Source organism: Archocentrus centrarchus, chromosome 18, assembly GCF_007364275.1.
Source record: "Archocentrus centrarchus isolate MPI-CPG fArcCen1 chromosome 18, fArcCen1, whole genome shotgun sequence".
NCBI classification, from domain to species: domain Eukaryota; kingdom Metazoa; phylum Chordata; class Actinopteri; order Cichliformes; family Cichlidae; genus Archocentrus; species Archocentrus centrarchus.
Genome location: NC_044363.1, coordinates 19,351,426 through 19,376,053, shown reverse-complemented (window position 1 = coordinate 19,376,053; position 24,628 = coordinate 19,351,426). Strand labels below are relative to the sequence as shown.

Here is a 24,628-nt window from a genome sequence, read left to right as displayed (position 1 = left end):
TGCAACTGTCTGAAATATCCAACGTTTTAGATTGAATTACATATTTTTCTGTAATTGAATATGTAAATGCACTTACTGTATTAGAGATTCTTCATATGCTGACATACCACAATAACCTGGTTTAAACTCATAGGATGTCTCAGCATTTACTGAAGCAGTGCAGCATGTTGTGTTTTTGTTTTTTGTTTTTTTAAGTTGGCTCCTCCATGCCAGAGTACACTCTCACCGAGCTGCTAGACATAGTTTGACATTTTGGACAGGATCCAAGATAAACAGGTTCAATACATCTAGCAGCACTAGATGACAAATAAGTTAAAGATTTTTTTTTTTTTTTTTTTGTTAGAGGTTGTTTTAATTCTGCAGCTTAATAATTTGTAAATAATGCTATAAATAAGTTAAATATTCCAACATAACCATGCTATATATTCTTGTGTGTATTTGTAGTTGTTTTAAGGGTAAAACAATTAACTTTTATAGACTTGTTAACAGAAATGTCTGGAGGCACTAAAATAAAACACGAGTGGCCAGAATATATAAAATTACTGAAAACAAAGCAGAATTTAGAAGCAGTCTCCTCTAATTGATTCCTAATGCCAACATTTTCCTTTCACACTCTTATACCATCTAAAACACTTAAAGTGCTGGGATCCCCCCCCCCCCCCCCCCCCCCCCCCCCACCCACACACACACACAAAAAGACACATGCACAAAAACTAACACATTGACACTAATCTGCAAACATTCCCAGAGTGTTTTGCTCTCATCTGCTGCTTGTACACATTTCCGTGGAAGTCGAACTCTTTGCCAAGCAAATATGCACAAACATGCAACCCGCCGGGAAGCTTGTCGCATCTCCATGGTTACCATGCCAGATGGACTCATTGCTATGGCAGCACGTTTGGTCAGACGAGCAGCCAAGATGAGGGAGGAGGAGGAAACTCGACTGACCTGCTAAATGTTTCATGGCTGGTTTCCAGATCTCACTCAGTCAGCACTTTGATTTTTATTGCTTCAAAGGGTGTTCGTGATGTGACTGCATGTGTGAGAGATCTGTCATCACAAATTCTGTGCTGCACGCCCACAGTCTCCAGCCATACATCTGTTAACTGTGAGGCGTCTTAAATATTTCTTTCATCCAAAAGTGGAACAGTCATTCATTCCTCCGGGGTGCGAGTTGCATTTTAAGTATTTTTGTTTTGTTTCTTTTTGTGTGGAAATTAGAATACAGTGTTGAAGCCGTACTTCTAAAACGGTTCCAGTTGCTTCAGTTGAGCCAAATAAAAGCGTTTGTGCACTTCTTTTCCAGGTGCAGCACCGTGTGTCCGGTCAGGTGATGGCTCTGAAGATGAACATCCTGGCCAGCAACAGGGCCAACATGCTCAGGGAGGTCCAGCTCATGAACCGACTATCACACCCGAACATACTCAGGTAACTGAAATGCTTGTTTTCCTTCTTACTGTTAAAACAAACTCTTCCCGTCACACATTGTTTGGAATACTTGGCCTTCAGACACTGGAAATGGATGTGGTTTGTCTGGTCCACAAGAAGAGCCCACTGACTGACACTTGTTGGGTTGTGACATTACCTTTAAATACCACCATTTTTAGTGTTTTTGTTGCAGCCGCGTTGGGTTATATTTAGACAGATACCTGCTAAACAATGCTGAGCAGATCAGGTTATCAGAGAATTGCAATAAAATGCTCCAAAGGCACCAAAACCACAAACGCTGTCAAGCGTTCCAGTTCAGTGATTCACATTAGCAGACGCGACACTTGCCTGGCAGCTGCCTCTGTCGGGACATGTCTATCAATGCAGCCATTCAATTGAGAACATTTTTAACTGTTGACACTATTTAAATGGTTGTGTAATATACTCTGTGATAGTAGCAGCCTGTCCAGGGTGTACCCCCATCCACCCAAAACCTCACCGTGGATAAATATTAACCCCCATAAACTTTTCATCAACAAGGAAACTGTGTACAGAGACCAAAACCATGTCTGCGTACCAGACAGTAAACATGTTTGTTTTCATTGTAACGTGGGGCGTTTTAACATTGTTGTCTGTGGGGAATGACTCGCTTTTAGAGCTGCAGTGTTTTGGGCGTTATGTGTAAGCTTCGTGTTTTTAATCCAGGATTTTACCACTTGGAAGAGTCTTGACTTGACATTAAATACATTGGTCATGAAACTTTTCTTGTTTTTCTTACAGTGGTATGTTTGTGTGCTCTTCCTCCAGGTTTATAGGAGTGTGTGTCCATGAGGGGCAGCTGCATGCTCTGACAGAGGTAAGACACTCAATCTGCTACAGAGCAGCTGGGGATCATGTGCTTGATCACTTCCTTTTTCTTTATTGTAGTGGTAACGGGCAGTTTTGTGCTGTACACGCATCTCTGCATAAGAGCAACAATTAATTGACCAGAAAATATTCATTTGGTATTTATCTGCCTTTGTCTTCACTACAAATGTTAAAAAAAATGTTTGTTTTTTTAATTTTTAGGCTCTTTGCCAGGAAATTCATTCAAATCACACAAGCAAGTTATTATCAGACCTGCTGTAAGATTGCTTAGCTTTGTTTAATGTCAGATTTAGGCTGTGACAGTTAAGTTTGTAAAATATTTGTCTTAAGTGTATTGTCAACAGAGTTCATTTAATCAGTTGATCTGAAAATGGATCTTTTTAGCGGTCTTTAAGCATTTATTTTACCTGGTAAATATTATCGTTGCTTAATTACCTGAGCCCCGCCCTCCCATTTTGTAGACGTGTCCCCCAGGGGCAAAGCAGGTTGAGCAAATCTGTTTATATAAATTTCAGTGTTTTTTTTTTTTTGTTTGTTTTGTTTTGTTTTTTATTTTCTTCCCCAACATTACTCAATTTCAAAGGTGGAAACCGGTGCTTAAATATCAATTTGCAAGGTTTTTCAGTCATTAGGAAAACATTTAAATATTTATAGATATTTACTTGTTTGTCTGGTTTTTTTTTGGTTTTTTTTTTTTTTTTTTTTTTTTTGTTTTTAAAGAACTAAAACTGGTTAATGCAGCAGCTGTTGTAGTTTTTGGAAATGCAAACATCTCCATATAAACTCAGAACATGCAGTGCAAACATCTGTAACTGTGGTACAGTTGATCCTGGCCTCACTGCTCAGAGGGCGATCACACAGTTTGACAGGTCACCTGTTTCTTACGTGTTGCCATGGTAACTGAGCAGCTCATCACTGGAAAGGATAAAGGTCAGGAGAATACCTACTTTTTTTTTTTTTTTTTTTTTTTTTTTTTTAAATGATGGATTGGCCAAGAGGTTTTATCACTTGCCACATTTTCAGAAAAAGGGAAATTTCTTGTCACCTTGTGGTTATGTTAATCAGTCCAGTTATAATGCAAACAAAGGCTTTTTGTCACATGTCATATCTCCTTTAGAGTTTCCTGTTTTTTTTTTTTTTTTTTTTTTTTTTTTTTTTCTTAAAAAGTTGACCGTCAGATCAGTTCCCTGTAATTTAAAGTGACATTTTCAACTTCTGAAATAAAACCAAGCAAATAGGTTTCCATAACTTTCACTCAGCAGATGACTTGACGAAGAATGTTAAACGTCTTTACTTTAATCTACGGTGAGGTTTTCATGTCACAATTCAAAGCAGGATGATTAAGTGTTCCAGATCAGTGATTCAGATTTAATCTCAAGTTATCTTGAGATTAAACCTGCTCCCAACTATGAGGGGCTAAATGATAGGCTAAAAAAAAAAAAATCCATAGCTGTGGCAATAGACTATGTTTGACTTTCCTGACTGCATACATCAACAGTTCACTTAAATTTTATTCACATAGCACCAATTCACATTCATCTCAAAACAGCTTAAGGTCTAAGATTAAAACCTGCAATAGAGAAGAAACCCAACGATCAGACAGTAAGTATTAGCAAGTACTTGGTGACAGCGGGGAGGAAAAACTCTCTTTTAACAGGAAAACACCTGACAGCAGAACCAGGCTCCAGCGTTCGGTTCCCAAAGTAGTATTGTGGAAACGACTGTAATAACTTGTGTGTCTTGAGTCCCACTTTCCCCAAAGAATTTTGAAAGCAGCTTTCATGTCAACATTTTTAAGCAGAATGGCATACACACATAATCAGTGTATAACTAATTAACATGTTTTTGCTTTTTTGTTTTTTGGGTTTTTTTTTTTTTTTTTGCCTCCTGATGATTCAGTACATCAATGGTGGAAACCTGGAGCAGCTGTTGGGCAGTGACGTGTACCTGTCATGGAGTGTGCGACTCAGCCTCGCTCTGGATATCGCTCGAGGATTGAAGTACCTGCACAGCAAGGGTATCTTCCACAGAGACCTCACCTCCAAGGTGATTACACAGACATGCATCAGTGCTCATTCACTGCTCACACTGAAAATCAGCACTGACTGAACCTGCTACAAGCCTGTTCAGAAGGTTGGGACGCACATATACGTGTAACAGAATGTGCCACAGTAACATGAGCGTGAGCCCACACAGAGGTGCATGAGTGCAAATGCTTCATGATTAGTAAACAGAAGAAAAAAAAAAAAGATCTGAATGCAGATTTAAAGATGTTGCAAGTGCATTAGAAATCATGAAATTATATCTGAGGCATTCACAGAGGTCCAGTTTTGAATCTGGACCTCTGTGCTGACCAAGCAGCCAAAACATCTGAGAGTCTTGGCAGGCAAACTTCACACACTCTGGGCCCCTACTCACATCTGTGTTTCTCACATTTTCTGTGGGTTGTTTGTGGCGTACACTACAGGAGCTCATATGCCTTCAACACCGCAGTCCCCATTCAACACCTGCATGTTTATTTTATTTAAAAAGGGGCAGTGTGCATTAATGAACTTGGGGCCCATCATGTAAAAATGTGCCAGATTTAGCGATTACAGGCTTATCTGTGTTCTTGGCCAGTCATCGGCATTTGTAAACTACTGCATGTCACGTCATTATGCAACAGCTGATAATCTGACGACTTTAACATTATCGAGGAGTGTTCAATGTTCTCACATGCATTTGTTGGCTGCAGCAATAAAGCGATTCGTGTGACCTCTGCCCCTCTGCTCAGAACTGCCTGGTACGCTGGGAAGGTGGCGCGTGCTCAGCCGTGGTGGGAGACTTTGGCCTGGCGGAGAAAATACCAGATTACAGGTCAGTCCGTCACACCTATCATCTCTGATTAGATAAGTCATGCTCAATAAATTCCACTCCTTCACTTCTCTCTTCAGTCTGTTTATATTTCCTGCCATATCACCCTGTGTGTTCAGAAATATTTCCTCAACTTCTGCTTTCTCTTGGAGATGTTCAGATGAGATGCAGTCACACACAAAATGAGTGACTGTTACTCACACCAGAGCACAGTCAGGTTTTTCCAAAGTGTGCAGGCGCATGCTGCCTTCCTCTGCTCTCTGAGGCGTCGTTTCAGAGGCTGGGAGGACAGATGTGCACAAACAGCATTTTTGGCTCACAGCAGTCTTGTCAGTGTTTTTAATGTGAGCTTTTATGACACGCCACTAACTCGCAGCTCGGTTTGTTGGTGCTGGTGTCTTCCTTTCGTATTTACAGCTGCGTGTTTAGTGACATTTATGTGGTTTCAGCTATTCATCACCGGCTTGTACAGGCTATAAATAACCAGCAGTCCTCAGATGTGTCTTGATTTTTATTTCTGCAGCTATTTTTCCACTGACATCATGTCTCTTAAGTGGCGGATGTTCAAATTCTTGGTATAAAAGTGCTCCTCTCTGAAGGGGGGGGGGGGGGGGGTTAAAATATTTACTGAAGCAAAAGTGGTTCAACATCAAGTGTTTAGTAGTGGGAGGAAAGAACACTTGCAAAACTTTGTAATAGAGAGCAATAAAATTATTAAAGAAGCTGTACAGCAATTTAGTAAAATGCTTATTTTCTCTCTTAACGAGAGCTGTGACCTGATGGAGACTTTCCTGATGTCTTTGCCTGAAGTATGGCGCTACACCCAGGAAAGAATTCCTTAAGTTTGAGGAGGGGAAATGGCTCACCCATAACTTTCAAAAGTGTTCCTAAGCTCATTAATTACAATGCAGTACTGTTTCAGTTTTTACATAAATGGAAATGAAGGTCCACCTGCTTGGACTCTTGCTATGCTAAACTAGTTGTTGCTTGGCTCTAGCTTCAAACTGCATGTCCTCAAATTAAAAACTGGATATTAATTTTAAAAACCAGGTCTCTGGGAATAGTCACTTTAGAGGAAACGTGGAAACTTGCTTCTGCTGCTTTTAGCTGTAAATTCATTATTTCAGTCATAGCCACCTTATTGTAGTAGAGTGGTTTGTGTCCATGCAATGCCAGGAGCTACTATATGTGGACAAAAGTATTGTATGTTAATCTTTAAATTCAGGTGTTTCAGTCTCATTGCCACAGGTGTATAAACTCAAGGACCTAGCCATGCAGTCTGCCTTTCTAAACATTTTAAATGAATGGATTGTTATAAAGAGCTCAGTGAGTTCAAGTGTGGAACTGTAACAGGAAGCCACCATTGCAACAAATCAGTTTGTGAAATTTCCTCCCTGCTAGACATTCCACCAACTGTAACAACACTTTCCCTGGTAGGCAAAGTGCCACACAGCCACAGCCATGAAGTGGGAGACAATGTGTTGCAGATCTGGGTCAACCGAGTGCTGAGTCAAGTCTCCACTCAGTAACCACCGAGCTCACAACCTCCTCTGGCATTAACATCAGCACAAAAATTGTGCACTGGGAGCTTCATGGTATGGGTTTCCATGGCTGAGCAGCTCCTCCTTAGACTTTTAAGTACAACTCGAAGCCTCTTTGAGAACGAGGAGTCAGGAAAACTTGCTCAGACTGGGAATACTTGAGTTCTGACCTGGACCTTGGGGAGGGTTTGTTTGAGAGCGCCTTAACCAAAGGGGCCCAGCTATGCTCAGCTCAACAAATTCCTGTGTGTCTGTCCTCCTGCCACCTGTAGGAAGTGCTGTAGAGATCCTTTGCTTTGTGGATTGGGAGGTAAAGGTGGAGGCCTTTGCAGTCTGATCCCTGGCTGCTTAAACTAAACAAAGCATAATCTTGTGCCTGTTGTTGCATGTGGTATCTCCATGTGTCAGAGGTTTGTTTTCATTGAAAGGGCTTTGTCTATTATAATGCAAGCACTTTTATTTTAGAAATGATCACATGAAATGTTACTTTTGTATTGTCCCGAGGGGGCGTGCAGCATTGCTTGTGAACAGGTGCTAAAATGTACTGTTATGAGTTCTTTTGTGCTGTGCATGGAGTTTGGTTGCTTATGATGATTAACTTTGTTAGATAAGCAAAGCGGTGACACCACGAGTGCAGCATGTTAAAAAGACTGGTGCTGATAAATTTAGTTCACCTATCTGATCAAGAGTGAGTCCCAACTCACACTGTATCAACGGGTTAATGCAGTATCTTATAAAAGGCGAGCATCAAAACCTGACGAATATATGCTTGCTACAAACGAAGGTTCATTATTTTCTGTGTCTGAGTTTAAAAAAAAAAAAAAAAGAAATGCAATACTTGTCATGCATCAGTGTTATGAATGTTTTCACTTTTGGAAAACGCCTAATAAGGACTTTGAGGAGACCAAATGTGTCTCAGGCTCAAACAATTTGTCATCTTTATGTAAAACATTTCTGCACAAATGTCTTAGCTGTCAGTGGAAAAACATTAGTTGGACTACTGTTTAAAAGGGCTGTCGAGGCTGACCTCAAAGCAGTGCCATAGCCAGTATGTCTGAGGCTCCTACCCACACATGTACAGACACACACTTGTGTTCCATTAGTACTCATCCTCCTGTTCTGTCTCCAGCCATTAATTAAAAACATGACTCCTCCTGAGAGGAGATGGCTGCCACTGTAAGCTGGCCTGTGTGTGTGTGTGTGTGTGTGTGTGTGTGTGTGTGTGTGTGTGTGTGTGTGTGTGTGTGTGTGTGTGTGTGTGTGTGTGTGTGTGTGTGTGTGTGTGTGTGTGCGTGCGCACTCTGTTTTCACTGGCTGTGTTTGTGCCCAGCCATCTTTTGTGTTTACACAAGTGTGCGTCACTGTCAGAAGGGGAAGCTTGTAACTTGGGTTGTCTTGCTTTCTGCTAAACCTGTCAAAATGTGTCAGATGAGCTGAAAAATACAAACCCAAGTTGGGGGGGAAAAAAAATAAGACTGACGTGTTTACAAATGCAAGTCTTCCACATGACTGTCACTGACTTTTGCATACTTGTACCTATCAAACATGACGCCTCTGTTTGCTCCAGACTTTGTATCAATGGCAGCTGGTCAGCTGTTCTTTCAAGGCTGTGTTTGCTCTTGATTTTACTCAAACACTGTTGCATCCTGCAGCAGAGAATGGATGATGTTGGCGTGTGTGTATTTGCTGGAGTGAAACCACTGTGCCCGTGGCATGGGGGGTGATGGGGGTTTAGCGCTCCAAATAAGGTCAAACTATTCCAGTCCTCCGCCTTTTGCTCTCTGCTTTACAGGATCTCTGATGTCCCTTCATAACGAGTGACTCTCGCTTTTTACTGACATCATCTGAACTGTTTGTGCTGATGACTTTTGTGTTGTGGTGTTTTCTCTGTGCTGCCTTCTGCCAACGTTCAGTTTTCTCACTTCTTCCGATCCACTTCTCCAAATGGTGTTTACACTGGGAGCCGTGACCGTCTCTGCTCATCCTTTCTCCCTTCTGCATGTTTTTTTTGCAGTATCATAGCCCTCAGTAGCAGATGAAAATAGCACAGAGGAAGTATCTGGTGTGTGTGTGTGTGTGTGTGTGTGTGTGTAGGCATGTGTGCAAGCACGTCGTCCTTGCACATTCTTGTGTTCCTTCCTTTTTCATTCAAAATTGCACAACGATATCTCCACATAACTGAAAAACACTGTGGTTACTTAGATACTGAGGAAGTGCACACAAGCACATGTTCACTTGCGCAGAGCAGCGTTTCACCCCACACGACCTCTCTTGATTAGCTTCTATGTTATTGAAATGGACTGTGACACCTGTTTGACTGTTCCTGTCCCATCTTTTATCTATTTGTCATCTTTGTCAGTCTCTTGCACATCACAGGCTTCCCAATAGAAAATCACCGGGCGTATTGTTTTGCATGCATCACTGCTGGGACTTTGCACTGTGAAGTCTTAGAAATGTGAGCATCTGTGTCCTAAAGCCCAAGGTGGCACCTTGACAACTTAAACATCTGAACTGGAACTAGATAAAGACTGGAAAGATATACTTGACTACAAAAACAGTTGCCTAGTGTGCACACTAAGCAATTGTTGCTGCTCTCCATTTTTAAGCCCCGAAGCTCAAGAACAGCCGTTAAAGGGTGGTTGTTGTGCAAAATGCTGCAAGTTAAACAAAAAGGTTTTAATGTTTTTATTCAAGTTAAAGCTAAGTCTATATGTAGTCATTTTTATGTGATGTCAAAGGAAAAAAAACTTAAACTGTTTGCTGTTCTGGTAATTGCTTTCTCTGAAGTGGTGAAATGATCCAAAACGGCTCTCACGATTATGAAAACCTCAGGAGACGTCTTTGAGTTTGTTTCATCTGAGTGGAAAATCAGATTAAATGTGAATGACATAAAGTACAAACAATCAGCAAAGCTTCACCTAAAGCAGCCTAATCACGTTTTCCTTTAAATTCTTGTTTTCTTATAATTAAATTAGGCATTCAATCCACACACACTTTCATAATGGCACACATGTTCACTAAAGCAAAATTAACTTTGATTCTATTGAACTTTTGCATTTGGTAAAAACCGATCTGAGAGGTTTGTTTCTCTCCTCTTTCCTGTTTTTCCTGCAGTGAGGAAGAAGGGCAGGAGCCTCTGGCTGTGGTTGGCTCCCCCTACTGGATGGCTCCGGAGGTGCTCAGAGGAGAAGTGTATAATGAAAAGGTACTGATGGCCCGCTTTCTTCACTCCCCTTCAGCTGAACGTTGTTTTGAGTGTTCAAGGTCCGCAGTGGGCGTGATGAAAGCTGTTTGAATAAACCGAGGACCCGGGCAGTGACGTAAAGCAATCAATATTTAATAAAGCAGTTATGTGGTTATGTAATGGATGCACTCGCTGGCCTGGCTTATGACTGTGTTTCTGTATAGCTTAATGAAAACCCTGATTGGCTGTTAAGGTTTCATCTAAGTGCGTGTTCACTGTGTTTTGGATTTATAAGATACTCCAGTTTGGTATGAACCAAATCAGACGCAGAATATAGTGCATGTGTCTCACGTAATAAATGTGTTATAAAACACATGCTGTTTTAAAACCTGAGAAATTAGGACAGTCTTCTGTCAGGGAAGCTGAAACTGAATTTTAGCATGTCGTGGCTCAGAGCTGGAGAAAGTACACGGAGAAAATTATAAGCCATATGTAGTCTGCACATGTGCCTTTCATCTTTAGTTTGAGCTTCAGTTCTTGTGTTATCTCTGGTTGATGGACTCATCCTCTTTCTGCAGGTGGATGTGTTTGCATACGGCATCATCTTGTGTGAGATCATTGCGAGGATACAGGCTGATCCCGACATCCTTCCACGCACTGAGGTACCGACAACTCTCATCAGCTATCCCATTCCCTTCACATACTCCTCATCTTAGTCATGTCTCAATTAATCCACCTCCTTTATTGTAGAAGTGTGTGTGTGTGTGTGTGGGGGGGGGTCTAATAAAGCCATTATTGAGCTTAAGATTTGTCTGTGTTGGAGGCCAGTCCCTCAAGTCTATTGCTATCTGAAATGCTCCTCTAATGCACAACTGTTGTGCAAGCAGCGGTGTCAAAATGTCTCCTAAGATTGAGCAACAGGGGAGAGATAATTAATAAATATTTGAAATGATGGACGCAGTAGATCATTTTGAAATCTGCTGAATGTCATTGCAGGCAAACAGAAAGCTGACTGACTTATTGCTGGAAAACTGAGTGCTTAAAGGGCTCAAAAGGAGTGCCACGCAGTGCTGCTCTGTCCTTTATTTTAACTCTCACTGCAGGAACAAAGTCATTCAATCCCCTAATTTCATGTTTATTAGGTGTTTTTAATCTGCATGTTGTGTTGTGATCTGCATGTTCAGTCTGGAACATCGCTGAAACTGGGTGTATTCAGAACAGTTGATGTAGATGGTAAAAATGCTTTACTTTCACTTTGGCACCCCACCGCCTCAACAAGAGAAGGGAAAAGTCAAATCATTTAACAAACAGAATGTTTGCTTTTCTTTTGTTTTACATAGTTTGGCATCTGTCTTTATATCGCCCCGTATTTCTTTTGACAGCTGACTGAGTGAGTGGACTGAGTGAGTGAGTGGACTGAGTGAATTAATGAATTGTTCCTTAAATGAGAGTAATTTAATGAACAAAATAATACCTTCTCTTATCTGGCAGTTTATAAGGGAGAATGGTAAAGGGTCTCTTACTCGGTGTTATGGTATCAGCTTTTTAAAAAATATATATATATATATTGGCTCTGGACAATATTCCAGTTTATTAAAAGCCCACTTGAGATCAGTTTGGGCTGCATGTGGCTTATGAACCAAAACGAGTTTGACGCCCACGCTGCAGACTGTATAAATCCACATTAAAACCCTTTGAAGCTGTCACAAGAGCACTTCTCCCCCTTGTGGCCATTTAACAATACAACGGTTGAAGCCATATTCTGGTACTCTCTGTGTTGGAAAGAAGATGGAGTAAGGAAGTATTTTTTTCTCTCTCTAAAGCAAGAAAATCAAATGGTCTTTTATGCATTTTTTTTTTCTTTTTTGTTTATGTTTTGTTTAAAAAGAATAAAGGCCCACACAAACGTGGATAGAAAACCTAATCAGTTTTGTGTTTTTCTTACAGGATTTTGGTCTGGATGTGGAGGCCTTTCGGCAGATGGTGGGAGACTGTCCGTCTCACTTCCTGAATTTAGCCATCGCCTGCTGTAATGTAAGAAATGCATTTTGCATCTTTGCCACAGCATCATTGTTGCTTATTTTGTTATGAGAAAGTAGAACTGTGTATATTGTCGCACATCACTTACTTTGACTTTTATAATGCACTTTCATTGTCTAAATTACTCATGAGTCCAAGAAAAGAATTGAAAAAATAATGGCATTAATGCAGAAAAGAAGAATCTACTGTGTCTTAAGGAAAACCAGCCGTTTTATTTACTTGGTAGGATCAAATATACAGACTGCTGTCATCTTCAGCTGTAACAGTTGTTAGTTTTGAAACTGTTTAGATGCCAAAAATCAAGCAAATATTACAGATGCCTTCTCATTTTAGTGCCATCTTCATTGCCTGTTTTGTGCTCTTGTTCAGTCTGTTAAGTCTTCCATCTGTTTCCCCTTGTTTGTCAGATGAACGCAAAACTCCGTCCGTCTTTCTCCCAAATTGTAGCAGAGCTGGAAAAGAGACAAGCTGAGAGAAAACGGAAGGACGAACCAGCTGTCAAAGGTGAGGCATTTTGCAGGCACCTCCATGAAAGGAAAATTTTGTTTTATTTCTGTGAACCAACACTATTCATTCTGCTTTTAGAAGCTCCTTCTCCATCTGTTAGCCCTGTGCGAAGACGATCCTTCTGCCTCCTGTCAGATCAGCGTCTCTCCCGCAGCAAATCCGACATGCTCCATCCTCCAGAGACGCCGCCTCCTGTTACCTTGGCACCTCCCGCTCGGGTCAACCCCTTTTCCCAGAGGGAGGACCTCAAAGGCGGGAAAATAAAGCTGTTTGACACACCCAGCAAGTCGGTCATCTCCCTGACCTTCACCCTGCCTCCCCCACCAGACTGTGATGATGCCACTGCGTCTGACCCTGATGCTGTCGACATGCCCAGGAGACACAGGCGCTGCCACTCGCTGCCTTGTACACCTCCTCCACACCTCACGTCAGCGCCAAATACTGTCCTCTCTGAGGAGTCCCCGTCTGAGATGGACGATGCAAACAGTGAAGTAAATGGAGCAACTGAGGAGGACAGTCTCCTAGAAGACAAGGATACCTACAGGGCAGGTGATTCAGGTCTTCCTTTGTCTCTTGAGGCCCTGTCAGTGAACATGCTGGACCAAGAGAGAGGGGAGCAGCAGCAGGAGGAGGAGGAAGGGAGAGAGGAGGAACCAATGGACTGCAGTAGCTCCCCAGACATACAAGACTGCACTTCTTCTAACTCCAAACTTTCCTCTCCTCCCTCTCACTTCTCATCTCCCTTACAACCATCCACCCCTCCCTTCTCAAACGGCTGGGGGTCAGCCATCTCTAACGGGCCTCCGTGCCTGCCGCCACTCTCCAATTTGGTCAACAACAATGTGGTTGTGAGCCGACCACTGGGCTGGAGTGCTGCCACCAACAGCTCTCCTGCAACCAACAATAACGGCTATCACTCGCCAACAGGCGACCCCAGTGGCCCTTCACCCTTTGGCTCCGGCAGTGGGCACTCTCTGGACCAGGAGGAAGTCATCTCCTCCTGTCCCGGCTGCTGCCTGGCAGGCCTCCGCTTCCCCTCAATGTGTCTGCGAGCTCCTCCACGCCGAAACCCTTACAAGAACTTGAACGGGGACCATGCGGCCTCTCGTGGGCTCCTTTGTGCAGGACCCAAGGGCCTGCCACCCTCACCTACCCCCACAGCCACGACCACCAGCCTGGAGCCGGGACTCGCCTTGCCAAGGGCGCAGACATAAACCCAGAGTCCTCAACACCAAATGCATGGAAACTATGCACCAAAGGGTCACACTCTGGAAATTAAGCAGGTCCTCTTAAAATTTGCACAGATTTTAACACAGCAATATTTCCGCTTATTTTCCAGATACACTTTTTGGTGCACGGGTGACTCTAAGTATCCAGGTCGGTTTACAAAGAGACTCCAAAACGGGCTGACTGTCTCCAATAAAGCTGTGGGACAAAAACTTTGCAGGCGTCGCCCTCTGCTGGACCGAGGGCGGTACATCCTGTGACGTCAGCCGTGCCTGTATAGAGCTGATTGATCGGCAGCATCCAGAACTGATCAGCATGTAAACACTCCAGTTTGGGGTCCGGTTCAGTTGGATCTTGAATATTTGCAGATGTAAAGATTGATGAATGATGCTGGAATCAGGAATGTTAAAGCTTAAGTATTAATATTGTTGCAATGATTTTCTGATGTTCGGTGCTGAATGAACAGGCAAGTTTTGCTTTGATGTCTTTAATTATCAAGAGGTGTATAATGCTCTGCTGAGGTGTTTGTAAAGCGAATGCATGTTTGTGATGGATACAGTGTGAGAGGGTGTGTGTGTGTGTGTGTGTGTGTGTGTGTGCGCGCGCGCGCTGTACACTATTCAGACTAATTTTTTTTTTTGTTGCTGTATGATCTGTCAGTCCTTCTGATTGCCTGGTTAAGAACTTCAGCTGTATTGTTAATAATGAAACTGAACATTCATTCCCAAATATGATAAAGACCTGCTTTAGAGATGTACAGATTCTTATTATTTAAACATGGCATTGAATAAAAAGACAGAATGCACTCATGTCTTTGATCTCCTGTGTTCAGTTTTTTTTGGCCACTTCAGACGAGATATTTGTTACAGTAATTCATTTCCAACTCCCATCTGCCTCAAATGTCTTATTTGCATAGAAGAATTCATAATAAACAGCCATGAAACATTTGTCTAATCACTGAACAGACAAGCGTGCATGTGTGTTAAGTCAAAAGTTTGAAATAACTTGAATTTTTGACTTGGCTCTGCCTGGCAACAAATGTTTTTCCTTCAGTGGCAGAAAAAAAAGCTTCTATTGAAGCTGAACTACAAACTGAAACCAGAAAGCTTCTGGACTCAAAGCTTTATTACTAAGAGCTGCTGCATATTCATAAGCAGATATGATTAGAGATTAACCCTGTGAAGGCCCTACCCTCATAGCAAAGGATTATCAAATCTAAAACTAGTTATTTTTGTGTATTTGTTTCCTATGGGGGTACAGCATGTGACTGCTTCTCCTTGCATTATCAGGCCACATCATATCGTAACCTCATAGTACCATATTGTCCTAATGGAGCACTTTGCTCTCCGACTGCTGGCTTACTTGTGGTTCCCCGACTTTGTAAAACTTCAGCCTGTGGAACCATCTCCCAGTTAGGATTCAGGAGACCGGCTGGAGCTTAACTCAGTTCTCATGGGGTGCTGGACAGGTTGCCAGCCTGTTGCAGGGCTAACAGAGAGGGAGAGCCGTTCACACTCGTGAGCAATTTAGGATCACCAATTGACCCAACCCCCACTAACTGCATGTCTTTGGACTGTGGGAGGAAACTGGAGTACCCAGAGAAAACCCATGCAAATTCCACACAGTAAGGTGGATTCAAACCCAGACCTTCTCACTGTGTGAGGCAACAGTGCTAACCACCACATCACTGTGCTGCCCACACTGTAGTGCTGCCTTGAGAGAACTATTGAATAACTGAAGCTATTTTTAAGGGGGAACCCTGTCCCTGTGATCCAAAATACAATGCAAGCAACAAGCCAGCAAAAAATACCATTCAGTTCTGTATATTACAAGAAACAAGCAGCCGCCTGCCACCCAGAAACAATTGTCTAGGTGGGGCAGCAAGCAAGATTTCAGAGTTGTCTTCTAAAAATGTCATGGAAAAAAATTCTAGGCATTTGTCAATGCTGTGAATTTAAATATTTGGGAGGACTATCCATGATGTTACAGGGGGAACACAGACTGTTGTCCCTTTGCAGTGTGTGTGTGTGTTAAGCCAGCTTGGCAATGCAGCTTCAATAACTACAGAAAAGAAATGGTAACTTTAAAAGGAAATGAATTCTCAAAGAAGAAAATATTCCTTTTTATGGGCCAAATGTGTTTGCAGTTTTTGTAGCTGATTAAAAAATGGCAACAAAAATGCAACACTAATAGTTTATATGCAGTTCACTAAAGTCAATATTGAAAATGGGTTAATTAGTACAGGAGCGGCACAACATAAATAAAATGTATATGCTTTAACATTATTTTTTGAAAAAAAAAAACAAATCAAGGCTGGGATGGCAAGCCTGGATTTGTTTTTTTGTTTTTTCTTTTCTTGCCCTCCTCTTTAAGGAGATTACAGCCTTTCCTCTCCCTTACAAAATCACCAGCCTTCAATTAAATCCTTATCTCTCTCCACCCCTTCCACCGTCCTGCTGTCCTCAGTCTATCATTCTTTGCTGCGGCTTATTCTGTCTCAGTGCCTCTTTACAGGTGCATTTGTCTCGCTTTAAAAGGAGTCAGTCACCTCCAGGACTTTGCACGTTCTGTGAGCCCTTTCTTGATCCAGAGGTCACCAAGTTGTCATGGGGACACCAGGTATGACCTGGTTGATGGTGCTGCTGGGGTTGTGCTTCCTGCTCATCCCAGGTAAGAGCTGCAGTTGGTGTTACTGTTAAATCACCCTGTTCAAATATTTTTTTTAAATCAGTTTACATATTACATAAGGTCATTTTCTTCCTCCTGTGTGCACTCGTGCTTTAAAGTGTTAACAAAGTTTGTGACAATCAAACTAAACTGACCATTAAGAGTGTGTGTGTTTTATGTGTCTATTTTTGTGTACGGGTTTCGTGCTAACTTCCCAGGGTCGAGCGAGTTAGTCTGTTACACTGCAGTGGAATCACTGGACTTAGGTTGCCTCCTGCAGTGGGATTGTCCCAATGCCAGTCCTAATACCACCTACACTGTGCAGACAAAGACGCAGGGGTAAGTCTGTCTGAGCGTGTGTGTGTGAGGCACTCCTGTAACTCACACGCTGTTTTTACTCCCACCAGTCCACAGACACCTCACCGACCATCTAGGCAAGAAATGATTTTGACTCTTGATGAGGTGTTTGTCATTTACCTTGTCCTTGTGGATATAAAGGCAATAAAATAGAAACAAGAGTCTGTATAATAGAGTGAAGTTCATCAGCACCAAAGTCTGAGGCCTTCAAAATGCCCACACTGTTGAATGAACTCTCTTTAACACAGTTACAGAAAAACTGGGCATTATGAGCCTCACAGGTGTAGAATCCAGGATGCAGGACTGTTTTGCTAGAATGCGTTACTGACAGCTGCTGTCAGTAACGCAATAAACTCCCAACTAAGTGTCCACTGAATGGAATTAAAAAGTAAAGCTCAAAAGGGAATTGAAATGGCAACAAATTGAATTTTGTTTTTCTACTTTATTGGGAAAAATGCCCAATGTGTCTGTTTGCCAAGCATCTACAGTACTGTGCAAAAGTCTTGAGTCACCCCTCATTTCTCATTTATATTTTGCTAGGGAAATAGGAGCAGTGATGTATCGAAACATTGAAACTCTGTGGAGGCCAATCCATGACTGAAAGTGTTCCACTCTGTGTGTTTCTATCCAGGTGTGATTTTACTGCATTAGCAGTGTGTTTGGGGTCACTGTCACGATGAAAAATCAAACCATATCCAATGAGACACTTTCCAGATAATACTGCATGGTGGATCAAAATCTGATGGTACTTTTTTTGTATTCATAATTCCATCAAATTTGACAAGATCTCCAACACCACTGGCTGAAATGCAGCCCTAAACCAGGAGCCTCCACCGTGTTTTACAGATGGCTGTAGCCACTCACTGTTGTAGTTCTCTCCTGACCACCTCTGTACATGCTGTTACGCCCCTCTGCAACCCCTGCAGTCCTTGCAGAAGCAGTGCAATCCTCTTCAGGTGTTGCCTGGGTTTAATAGCAGACTGAATACATCTGGTGAGGTGTGGATAAAGGCATGCCTGAAGCTGGCTTTGGGGGACACCAATTCTTGCCCTTGTGCCCTTTGGGTTGCGACTGTTCTTGCTGAGCTTATTAAGACTTTCAAAGTAAAAGTCATGTTTCTTAAGACTCTGATGTCACTCTCTACACTATGCTGTGGTTTTTGAGCCAGGTCTTAACATAAATAGGATTTTTTCTGAGATAATTTGGACTCTATTTTTGTGGTGGCTAAATATCAGAGTTTTTTGTTTTGTTTTGGGTTTTTTTGGAGGGGGGTATTTTCACTGTGTTTCAGCTGGGTGGCTGTGTAGCCTTTCCACTGAAGCGCTTGTTATTTTGCTTTGTTGTTTGGTGGTTATCCTGGGTGGGGGTCTGCTTCAGAGAACGGCAATAAATGGCATCTCTGGTTTGCTGCCTGCTCATGAGTTTAGCATTTAAAGCTGCCTAGAGCCTGGTACTGTGCTGAAGACTAGGTAGGTGTAGTTAGTTTTGTTGTTAGTATATTAGTTTGTGAGTTGCTCAAAGTAAACCAGCGACACTGGCAGTAACCCTGTGATGCTGAGCCACACTTGTGAACACTGTGTGGACATGGTTCTCCATCTGTGGTCGGTCACTAGTATGCTCATTTTACTGGATTTTGTAGATCAAAGTAACTTTGACCACTTTGAATGTGACTGTGTTGTGGGGACAACAGGTCACTTGGTGGGATTATTGCTACTTTTGGTTTGTGTTGCAGTAATTGTTTGAGTAATCCTTTTAGTTTGTGCTCCACTTTGTGTTGGTCACATGACTTTTGTGTGTTCACTGTAGAAACTTGTGATCCTCATATAGGGGCGTCCATGTTGACCGCTTAAAAAACTTGAGAACATTTAGACCATCTGCTGGTTAAATGCTCCAGTATGATGTGCTTTGGTGGCTCAAGCTTATTTGCAATGTTTCCTTTCGCTTCAACTGGTGGTTGGCCTATTGGAGTGACTTCATTAAAGCTTATGCATATATGGTTGGATTGTAGCCTTAAAGTTAATATTGAATGCAATACTTCCCCATTATTAAATCATGGCGTTATTTAAGTACCTGTTTAACACCTGCTAGGTGTAAATTTCAGAATGGGTCTTAACGTTTAAACTGTGAGGCCTCTGTTTTTCCTGATGGTCTTGCAGGGACCCGTGGCAGGACGTGCCGTGGTGCGTCTGGATCTCGTCCCGAAGCTGTGACATCTCGCAGGTCTTTTCAAACTTCGAGCTGTACAACATGATTCGCCTCGGTGTTCACCTCAGTCCCAGCTCCACCGAGTGGCTCAAACCGCGCAAGTTCGACTACAGCGACTTCAGTGAGTGCCGGTCTGTAATGTTTGTGTAACGCAGCTGAATCAAAACTGCGGCACAGACTGAAGAGGCGTCTGTAGGTTTACTGTCTTTTAGCTGGAAGGGTGCTGACTGACACTTTTAAAGGTTTGAATCTGAAGCGTTGGGATAATTCTCTCTTCGCTTTGCTCTCCTCCGCAGACTTCAGCCCTCCGTCTGTCTCCGTGTCTTTGAAAGACGACCAGATGGTGGTGCAGGTGCAGTTCCCCTGTGCTGCCAACAGGAGGTGCTCTCTGGAGAGGTGCTGTCCCATCTCTAAGCTGATTGACCCCTGGACCACAGTGACGGTGTATAACGCACTCGGCGGCGATGAATACCAGGTGTGACGTGCTTTGTCTTCACCCAGTGTTTGAGGGATTTCATTTAAACCTGCCCTGAAATATAGTTTTATTACTAATGTGAGATACAGTTTTAATACCTGAATTAATACAATTACAATTGTTATGAAAATGCTGACGATTTTTTAAATTAATGAATCATTTATTTGCAGCATGTTGGGCATATTTTAAATGTTAAACTATTCTAAAAGTGCCAGGTGTGAAACTGGTATTTAAGTAACAGGACAATTTAAGAATGGGGAGTACTGCATTCAAAATTAACTTTAAAGCTGCACATAATATAATTCAACCATATATGCATAATCTTTAAGTATGTAATTTCAGCTTTTTTTCCTTTGGATTTTTCATTCATGATCAGTGCATGTACCTGACCATTTTCAGAGGAATGTTTTTTTTTTGTTTATTAAGCCACTTAACACTGAGATATGACTCATTCAAGCATAAAAGTCACCTACAGTAACTAAAGGGATGAACCAGTGTTGTCAACACATAACAAACTGCTTAGCAAAAAATCTAAACTTGTATCTTCAGGCACTTTGTTACTAGCAGCCTGTCACAAAAACAGTTGAATCTATGAAAAATGTCAGCAGGTAACACAGGCATTTGACAGGCATAAAATAGTATTTTTGCACCAACAAGGTGATTCCCAAAGAGCCTAGTAGCTGAAAACTTGGGATATCAGCGTGGTCTGCAGTGTGTCCTTAAAAAACTTCAGACTGGACAAGTGGAAGACAAAAGAAGTGCCAGGCATAAAACTCCATTTACAGCAGATGAACAGTATCTGACAGTCATGTCCTTGAGAAAAAAATTAAAATAAATCCAGCAAAGACCTGACACAGGACCTGAGAGATGCATCTGGACCTTCAGCTGATCCATCTACTGTTCACTGAAGCCTCATCAGAAATGGACTCAGTGGAAGGGTGGCTGTCAAGAAGCCACTGGGGCTGCATTTCAATCAGTGGTTTCGGGGATCTTGTCAAAATTGATGGTATTATGAATGTAGAAAAGTACCATCAGTTTGGATTGGTTTGGCTTCATCTTTCAGCCTGACGATGATCCCAAACACACTGTCAATGCAGTAAAAGCATACCTGGATAGAAAACTATCTATAGATAGAAAACTGACTATCAGTCGTGGATTGGCCTCTCCAGAGACAGGACCTCAACATTATTGAAGCAGTGTGGGATCGCGTTGACAGAGAACAGAACAAAAGGCAGTCAACAGCCAAAGAAGAGCTTTGAATGTCCTTCAAGAAGCCTGGAGAACTATTTCTGAAGACTACTGAAAGAAATCACAGAAAGCTGCCTCAGAGTTCAGGCTGTGCTGAAGAATGAAGGTGTTCATACCAAATATTGACTTTGAAGCTTATTAGAATTGTATAAACTCATTACATACTTAAAAAAGTATGCATATATGTTTTGGATTAAAAAATATAAGCAGTATTTAGTAACACGTCTTTAGTTAGTGTTAGATGTTGTGTACACAGTATAATGCATACTATCTAAAAGATGATCATATTGTTTTACATGAAAAATTTTAACTAAAACTGTTAAATGTGGCACTATAAAAAGATATTTAATATTTCTTGGTGAAGTAGATTTAAATGTAGTAGGAGTACCATTTATAGGTTATTCATGCTTGTTTCTTGCAGAGCCGCACCGTTTGGACTCAGGAGGTCATGTCCTATGTGGAGTTCTCTGGTTTGTCTCTGGGTCAGAAATACTGCGCTGAGGCCAACTTCTCCTTCCCAACCTTCGCCTTGGCTGCTTCACCCAAATCAGCCCCTCAGTGTGTCGAAACTGTCTTCAAATCAAGTGAGGAGGAGGCTGAAGATGAGTTACAGTTCATTTTTAAAGTTTGTGGTAGACAAATTATGCAACTACCTGAAGCACCTTTACATGTGATGGCTTAATAACTCACTGGTAACACTTTAAAAATGAATGCTGCTTCTATAGTTTTGACCCTGGAAACAGTAAGTCGACCTGTCTATGGACCACTCACAACATATCCTGCTTTTATTAGTTTTAAGGTCAAAAATATTCCTCAGGTGTAATTAGGATGCCAAGAACCTTCCAGGAAACTGCAGGAAATCCTCATAAGGACAGCTGTGACTGAAGGACCAGAACCAAATCTTATAAGTCCAAGAGGTCACCTAAATATCCTGCAGAGGCTTGGCTCACCTCTTCCTGCAGCTTTACTGCTTATCCAACTTGTTTACCTTGGGTCTGAAATTATTCAGTGTAGTTGCATGTTTGTTGGAGCAGAGAGGTGTTCAACCTGCACGCGTTTCCTGCCTACAGGGCTGCTGCCTGTGCTGTGTATGGGAATCGGCCTGACTTCCCTTCTTCTTTTCCCACTTGTCGTCATGTTTCTACGAAAATCAAGACGTGCCACACCAGCCACTGAGAATCAACCCAAGGCTCTGGTATGATTTACTTAGTTTCAGTTTATTTTACTCTCAACTTCTTTAAAATACTTAAACAGAAGCACACAGTTTTCCAGAATAAGACTTCTCTGCTTTCATTCTATAAGTCGTCTGCTCAAGAGCCCATCTCTTTGGTTCCTCTGTCCCCGGCTCCAGTCGACCTTTGCGAGATCCACTTGGAACTCATTGATGACCACATTTCCACTGAGTCCTGCCCTGGTCTCACCTCCAATCAAAATCGGACTCTTCTCCATTATGACCCCAGCTCTGGTGCAATTTACTGGAACAGTGGAGGGATGGAGCTAGATTGTGGCCTGGACTCTGGCATCAGCATCCCACCTGCTTCTCGCTCCTCTGAGGTGACATGTGGAGCCAGCGGAGACTGATGCTGAAAGACTGAGAGCTCTTTGTGAGTGTTGCTCTGTAAGGCAACATTTGCCTCTTGGTCCCTAAGAGATGAAGTGTGGATTCTCCATGTCCACTTGAAATGTTTGGATATGTTTGATCGATTATCACCAAATGGATGAAAAACAATGAGAGCAACCTGAGCAGTCAAATGCTTTGAGAAGTGTTATTTTTTGCATCTGGAAGTTGACAAAAAGTTGTATTCAAAGATTTTGGACGCTAAACCTTTAAGCCAACTTTGCGAAGTCTTAAAACTCGGGGAAAAATGGAAGCCTTAAAAACTACAGTTTCAGGAAACATTTTCTGCTGAAAGCTACAAAATAACAGCTAAATGACTTTCTAGGTTCAAGAATGAACTGTGAAAGGAGACAACTGTCTTTTCCTCAGCCTCTAAATGCACTTTTCTCCCAGAAATTTAAACAAAGTCTTCACCTGAAGCCAAGGGCTTGTGGTTACTTTTTTTTTTTTTTTTTTTCCCTAAAGGACAAAATTGAGAATTTCTGAGTTGAATATCTACAAAATAAATAAAACTATACAATAATAGAGCTAACTAAAATCATGTGAAAAGATTTCACAGGGCTCTCTGCAGTCCTGTGAAACACCAAGGACACCCCATGATTCAGTGGCTTGTAGAGCCACCTTTAGCAGCAACAACTTGAAGTAATTATTTAACTTTATCAGTCTCTCATATTGTTACAAGACATTCTGGCTTCAGTGTTGCTTCACTTCACCGATGTTTGCAGGCATTAATTTATGCACGGCTCTCTTAAGGTCCCACCAAAGCATTTCAGTCAGGTTGAGGTCTGGATTGTGACTGGTCCATTGCAGCACTCTGATTCTTTTCTTTTCCAGTCAGTCTGTTGTAGATTTGCTGCTGTAATTGGGATCATTGTCCTGTTGCACGACCCAGTTTGGGCCAAGCTTTAGCTGTCAGACAGATGGCCTCACATTTGACTCTAGAATACTTTGGTATACAAAAGAGTTCATGGTTGGCTAAGTAACTCCAAGATGCCCAGGTCCTGTGGCTGCAAAACAAGCAGACAGTTGGTATGAAGTTTTTGCGCAGAGATAATGTGTTTGGTATTCTTCAAAAATGGTGCTGTGCATTATAGCCAAACACCTCCACTTTGATCTCATGTCTCCAAAAGAACATTGTTCCGGAAATCTTGTGGTTTGTTCAGATGCAAGTTGTAGTGTCATGTTCTTTTCAGAGGGAAGAGGCTTTCTCCTGACAACCCTTACAAACAAGCCACACTTGTTCAGTCATTTTCTAATTGTACTGTCATGAACTTTTAACTGAGGCCTGTAGAGTCTGACATGCAGCTCTTGTTTTTTTTTTATTTTTTGCAGTTTCTCTGAGCATTACACAGTCCGACCTTGGAGTGAATTTGCTGGGGGGGGGTGTCCACTCATGGGAAGATTGTGGCATTGTTACATTTTTATTTATTTAACCATTATTTAACCAGGAAAAACACATTGAGATTAAAATCTCTTTTTCAAGAGTGTCCTGGGCATGGCAAATAAAACACACCTGAATGCTTCAGACCAGCAAACTGCTAAAAACGTCTGTTTTTATAGAGGTGGTCACACTTGCTGAAGATCAGTTAGTCAAGTGCATCTGATTAGCAGCACCTGGCTGCCATTTACCCTCTTAATTCCTATGGAAGAAGTACAGGTGTACTTATTTTTTCACAGGATAGCACCGCAGCTAAAGGCTACAACAGTTTGAACTATCCACATCTATTAGCTTAATGTTTCAACCATTCCTCAACCACATCTAGAACTCTAACAGTGTTACCTTTGTTACCTGATCATCCATTATGTTTAGCAAATAACTTCAGTTGTACTATTAGCTTTTGCAACTGTTATTCATGCTGTTAGCTTACAATTAAACTGCTGTATATCTGTTATATTCAATGGCTTTATTAGTTTCAATTAGTTTTTGCTCAAACTTGTTGAGGTTCACCTTCCAAATACCCTCCCCCAGCTGCTGAAGAAGTAGCCTACCTGCTGATTGGGAGTTCCTGTTAGGTCTATAATGGGTCCTCAGCACCCATTCCATTCTTGTCTACCAGTTTGGTTCTAACAGAGGTTTAAAAGTTCAAGCCCCCCCAGGAGGCCGAACTGTGCTGGAGCGTCTTTGAGGTGATTAATGGCTCCCTTCCATCTGTTTGGGTGCTGTTCTGTACTTAACTCTGCCCTCTGAACTTTCCGTCTTGCACAGAGAGAAGGGACAAACGCAGGCCACCAGGTTACCTCTAACATTACGATTCTGTTTTAGTGTCAGCTATGAAGTGATAGAAATGTGGCTCCCAAGCCGAAACCTATAAGCAGATTCCTCTTAGATATGAGTCAGTGTTGCAGGAAGAGGGTCAGAGAACTGAACGGTGAGTGAGAATTCCCAGTGAAGCAAAAATAGTTTATCTGGC

At 42.0% G+C, this 24,628-nt stretch overlaps 2 protein-coding genes across 2 annotated transcripts in view; both read left to right on the top strand.

Moving 5' to 3' along the window:
- The window catches only part of tesk1b (testis associated actin remodelling kinase 1b), a 30,130-nt gene extending 15,670 nt beyond the window's left edge, over positions 1-14,460 (top strand). The window contains exons 2-10 of the mRNA XM_030753272.1: positions 1,307-1,428; positions 2,236-2,284; positions 4,195-4,341; positions 5,069-5,151; positions 9,804-9,894; positions 10,452-10,535; positions 11,821-11,907; positions 12,321-12,417; positions 12,499-14,460. Of these exons, the coding sequence (XP_030609132.1) occupies positions 1,307-1,428; positions 2,236-2,284; positions 4,195-4,341; positions 5,069-5,151; positions 9,804-9,894; positions 10,452-10,535; positions 11,821-11,907; positions 12,321-12,417; positions 12,499-13,634 (1,896 nt within the window). The 3' untranslated portion in view covers positions 13,635-14,460. The remainder of the gene's footprint in view (positions 1-1,306; positions 1,429-2,235; positions 2,285-4,194; positions 4,342-5,068; positions 5,152-9,803; positions 9,895-10,451; positions 10,536-11,820; positions 11,908-12,320; positions 12,418-12,498) is intronic.
- Positions 14,461-16,253: 1,793 nt separating this feature from the next.
- On the top strand, positions 16,254-22,180 carry LOC115797071 (uncharacterized). Its single transcript, XM_030753548.1, has 7 exons — positions 16,254-16,317; positions 16,533-16,653; positions 18,828-18,997; positions 19,173-19,351; positions 21,021-21,183; positions 21,670-21,794; positions 21,902-22,180. Exons 1-7 carry the CDS (start codon positions 16,254-16,256, stop codon positions 22,178-22,180), a joined length of 1,101 nt encoding a protein of 366 aa, XP_030609408.1.
- The last annotated feature ends 2,448 nt before the right edge of the window (positions 22,181-24,628 follow it).

Excerpts from the sequence above, each read along its gene's own strand:
- LOC115797071 (XM_030753548.1), top strand. The coding sequence starts at position 16,254 with ATGGGGACACCAGGTATGACCTGGTTGATGGTGCTGCTGGGGTTGTGC. Across the intron at positions 16,654-18,827 it reads GTGCAGACAAAGACGCAGGG|GGACCCGTGGCAGGACGTGC; the intron begins GTAAGTCTGTCT and ends ATGGTCTTGCAG. Across the intron at positions 21,795-21,901 it reads AGAATCAACCCAAGGCTCTG|TCGTCTGCTCAAGAGCCCAT; the intron begins GTATGATTTACT and ends TCATTCTATAAG.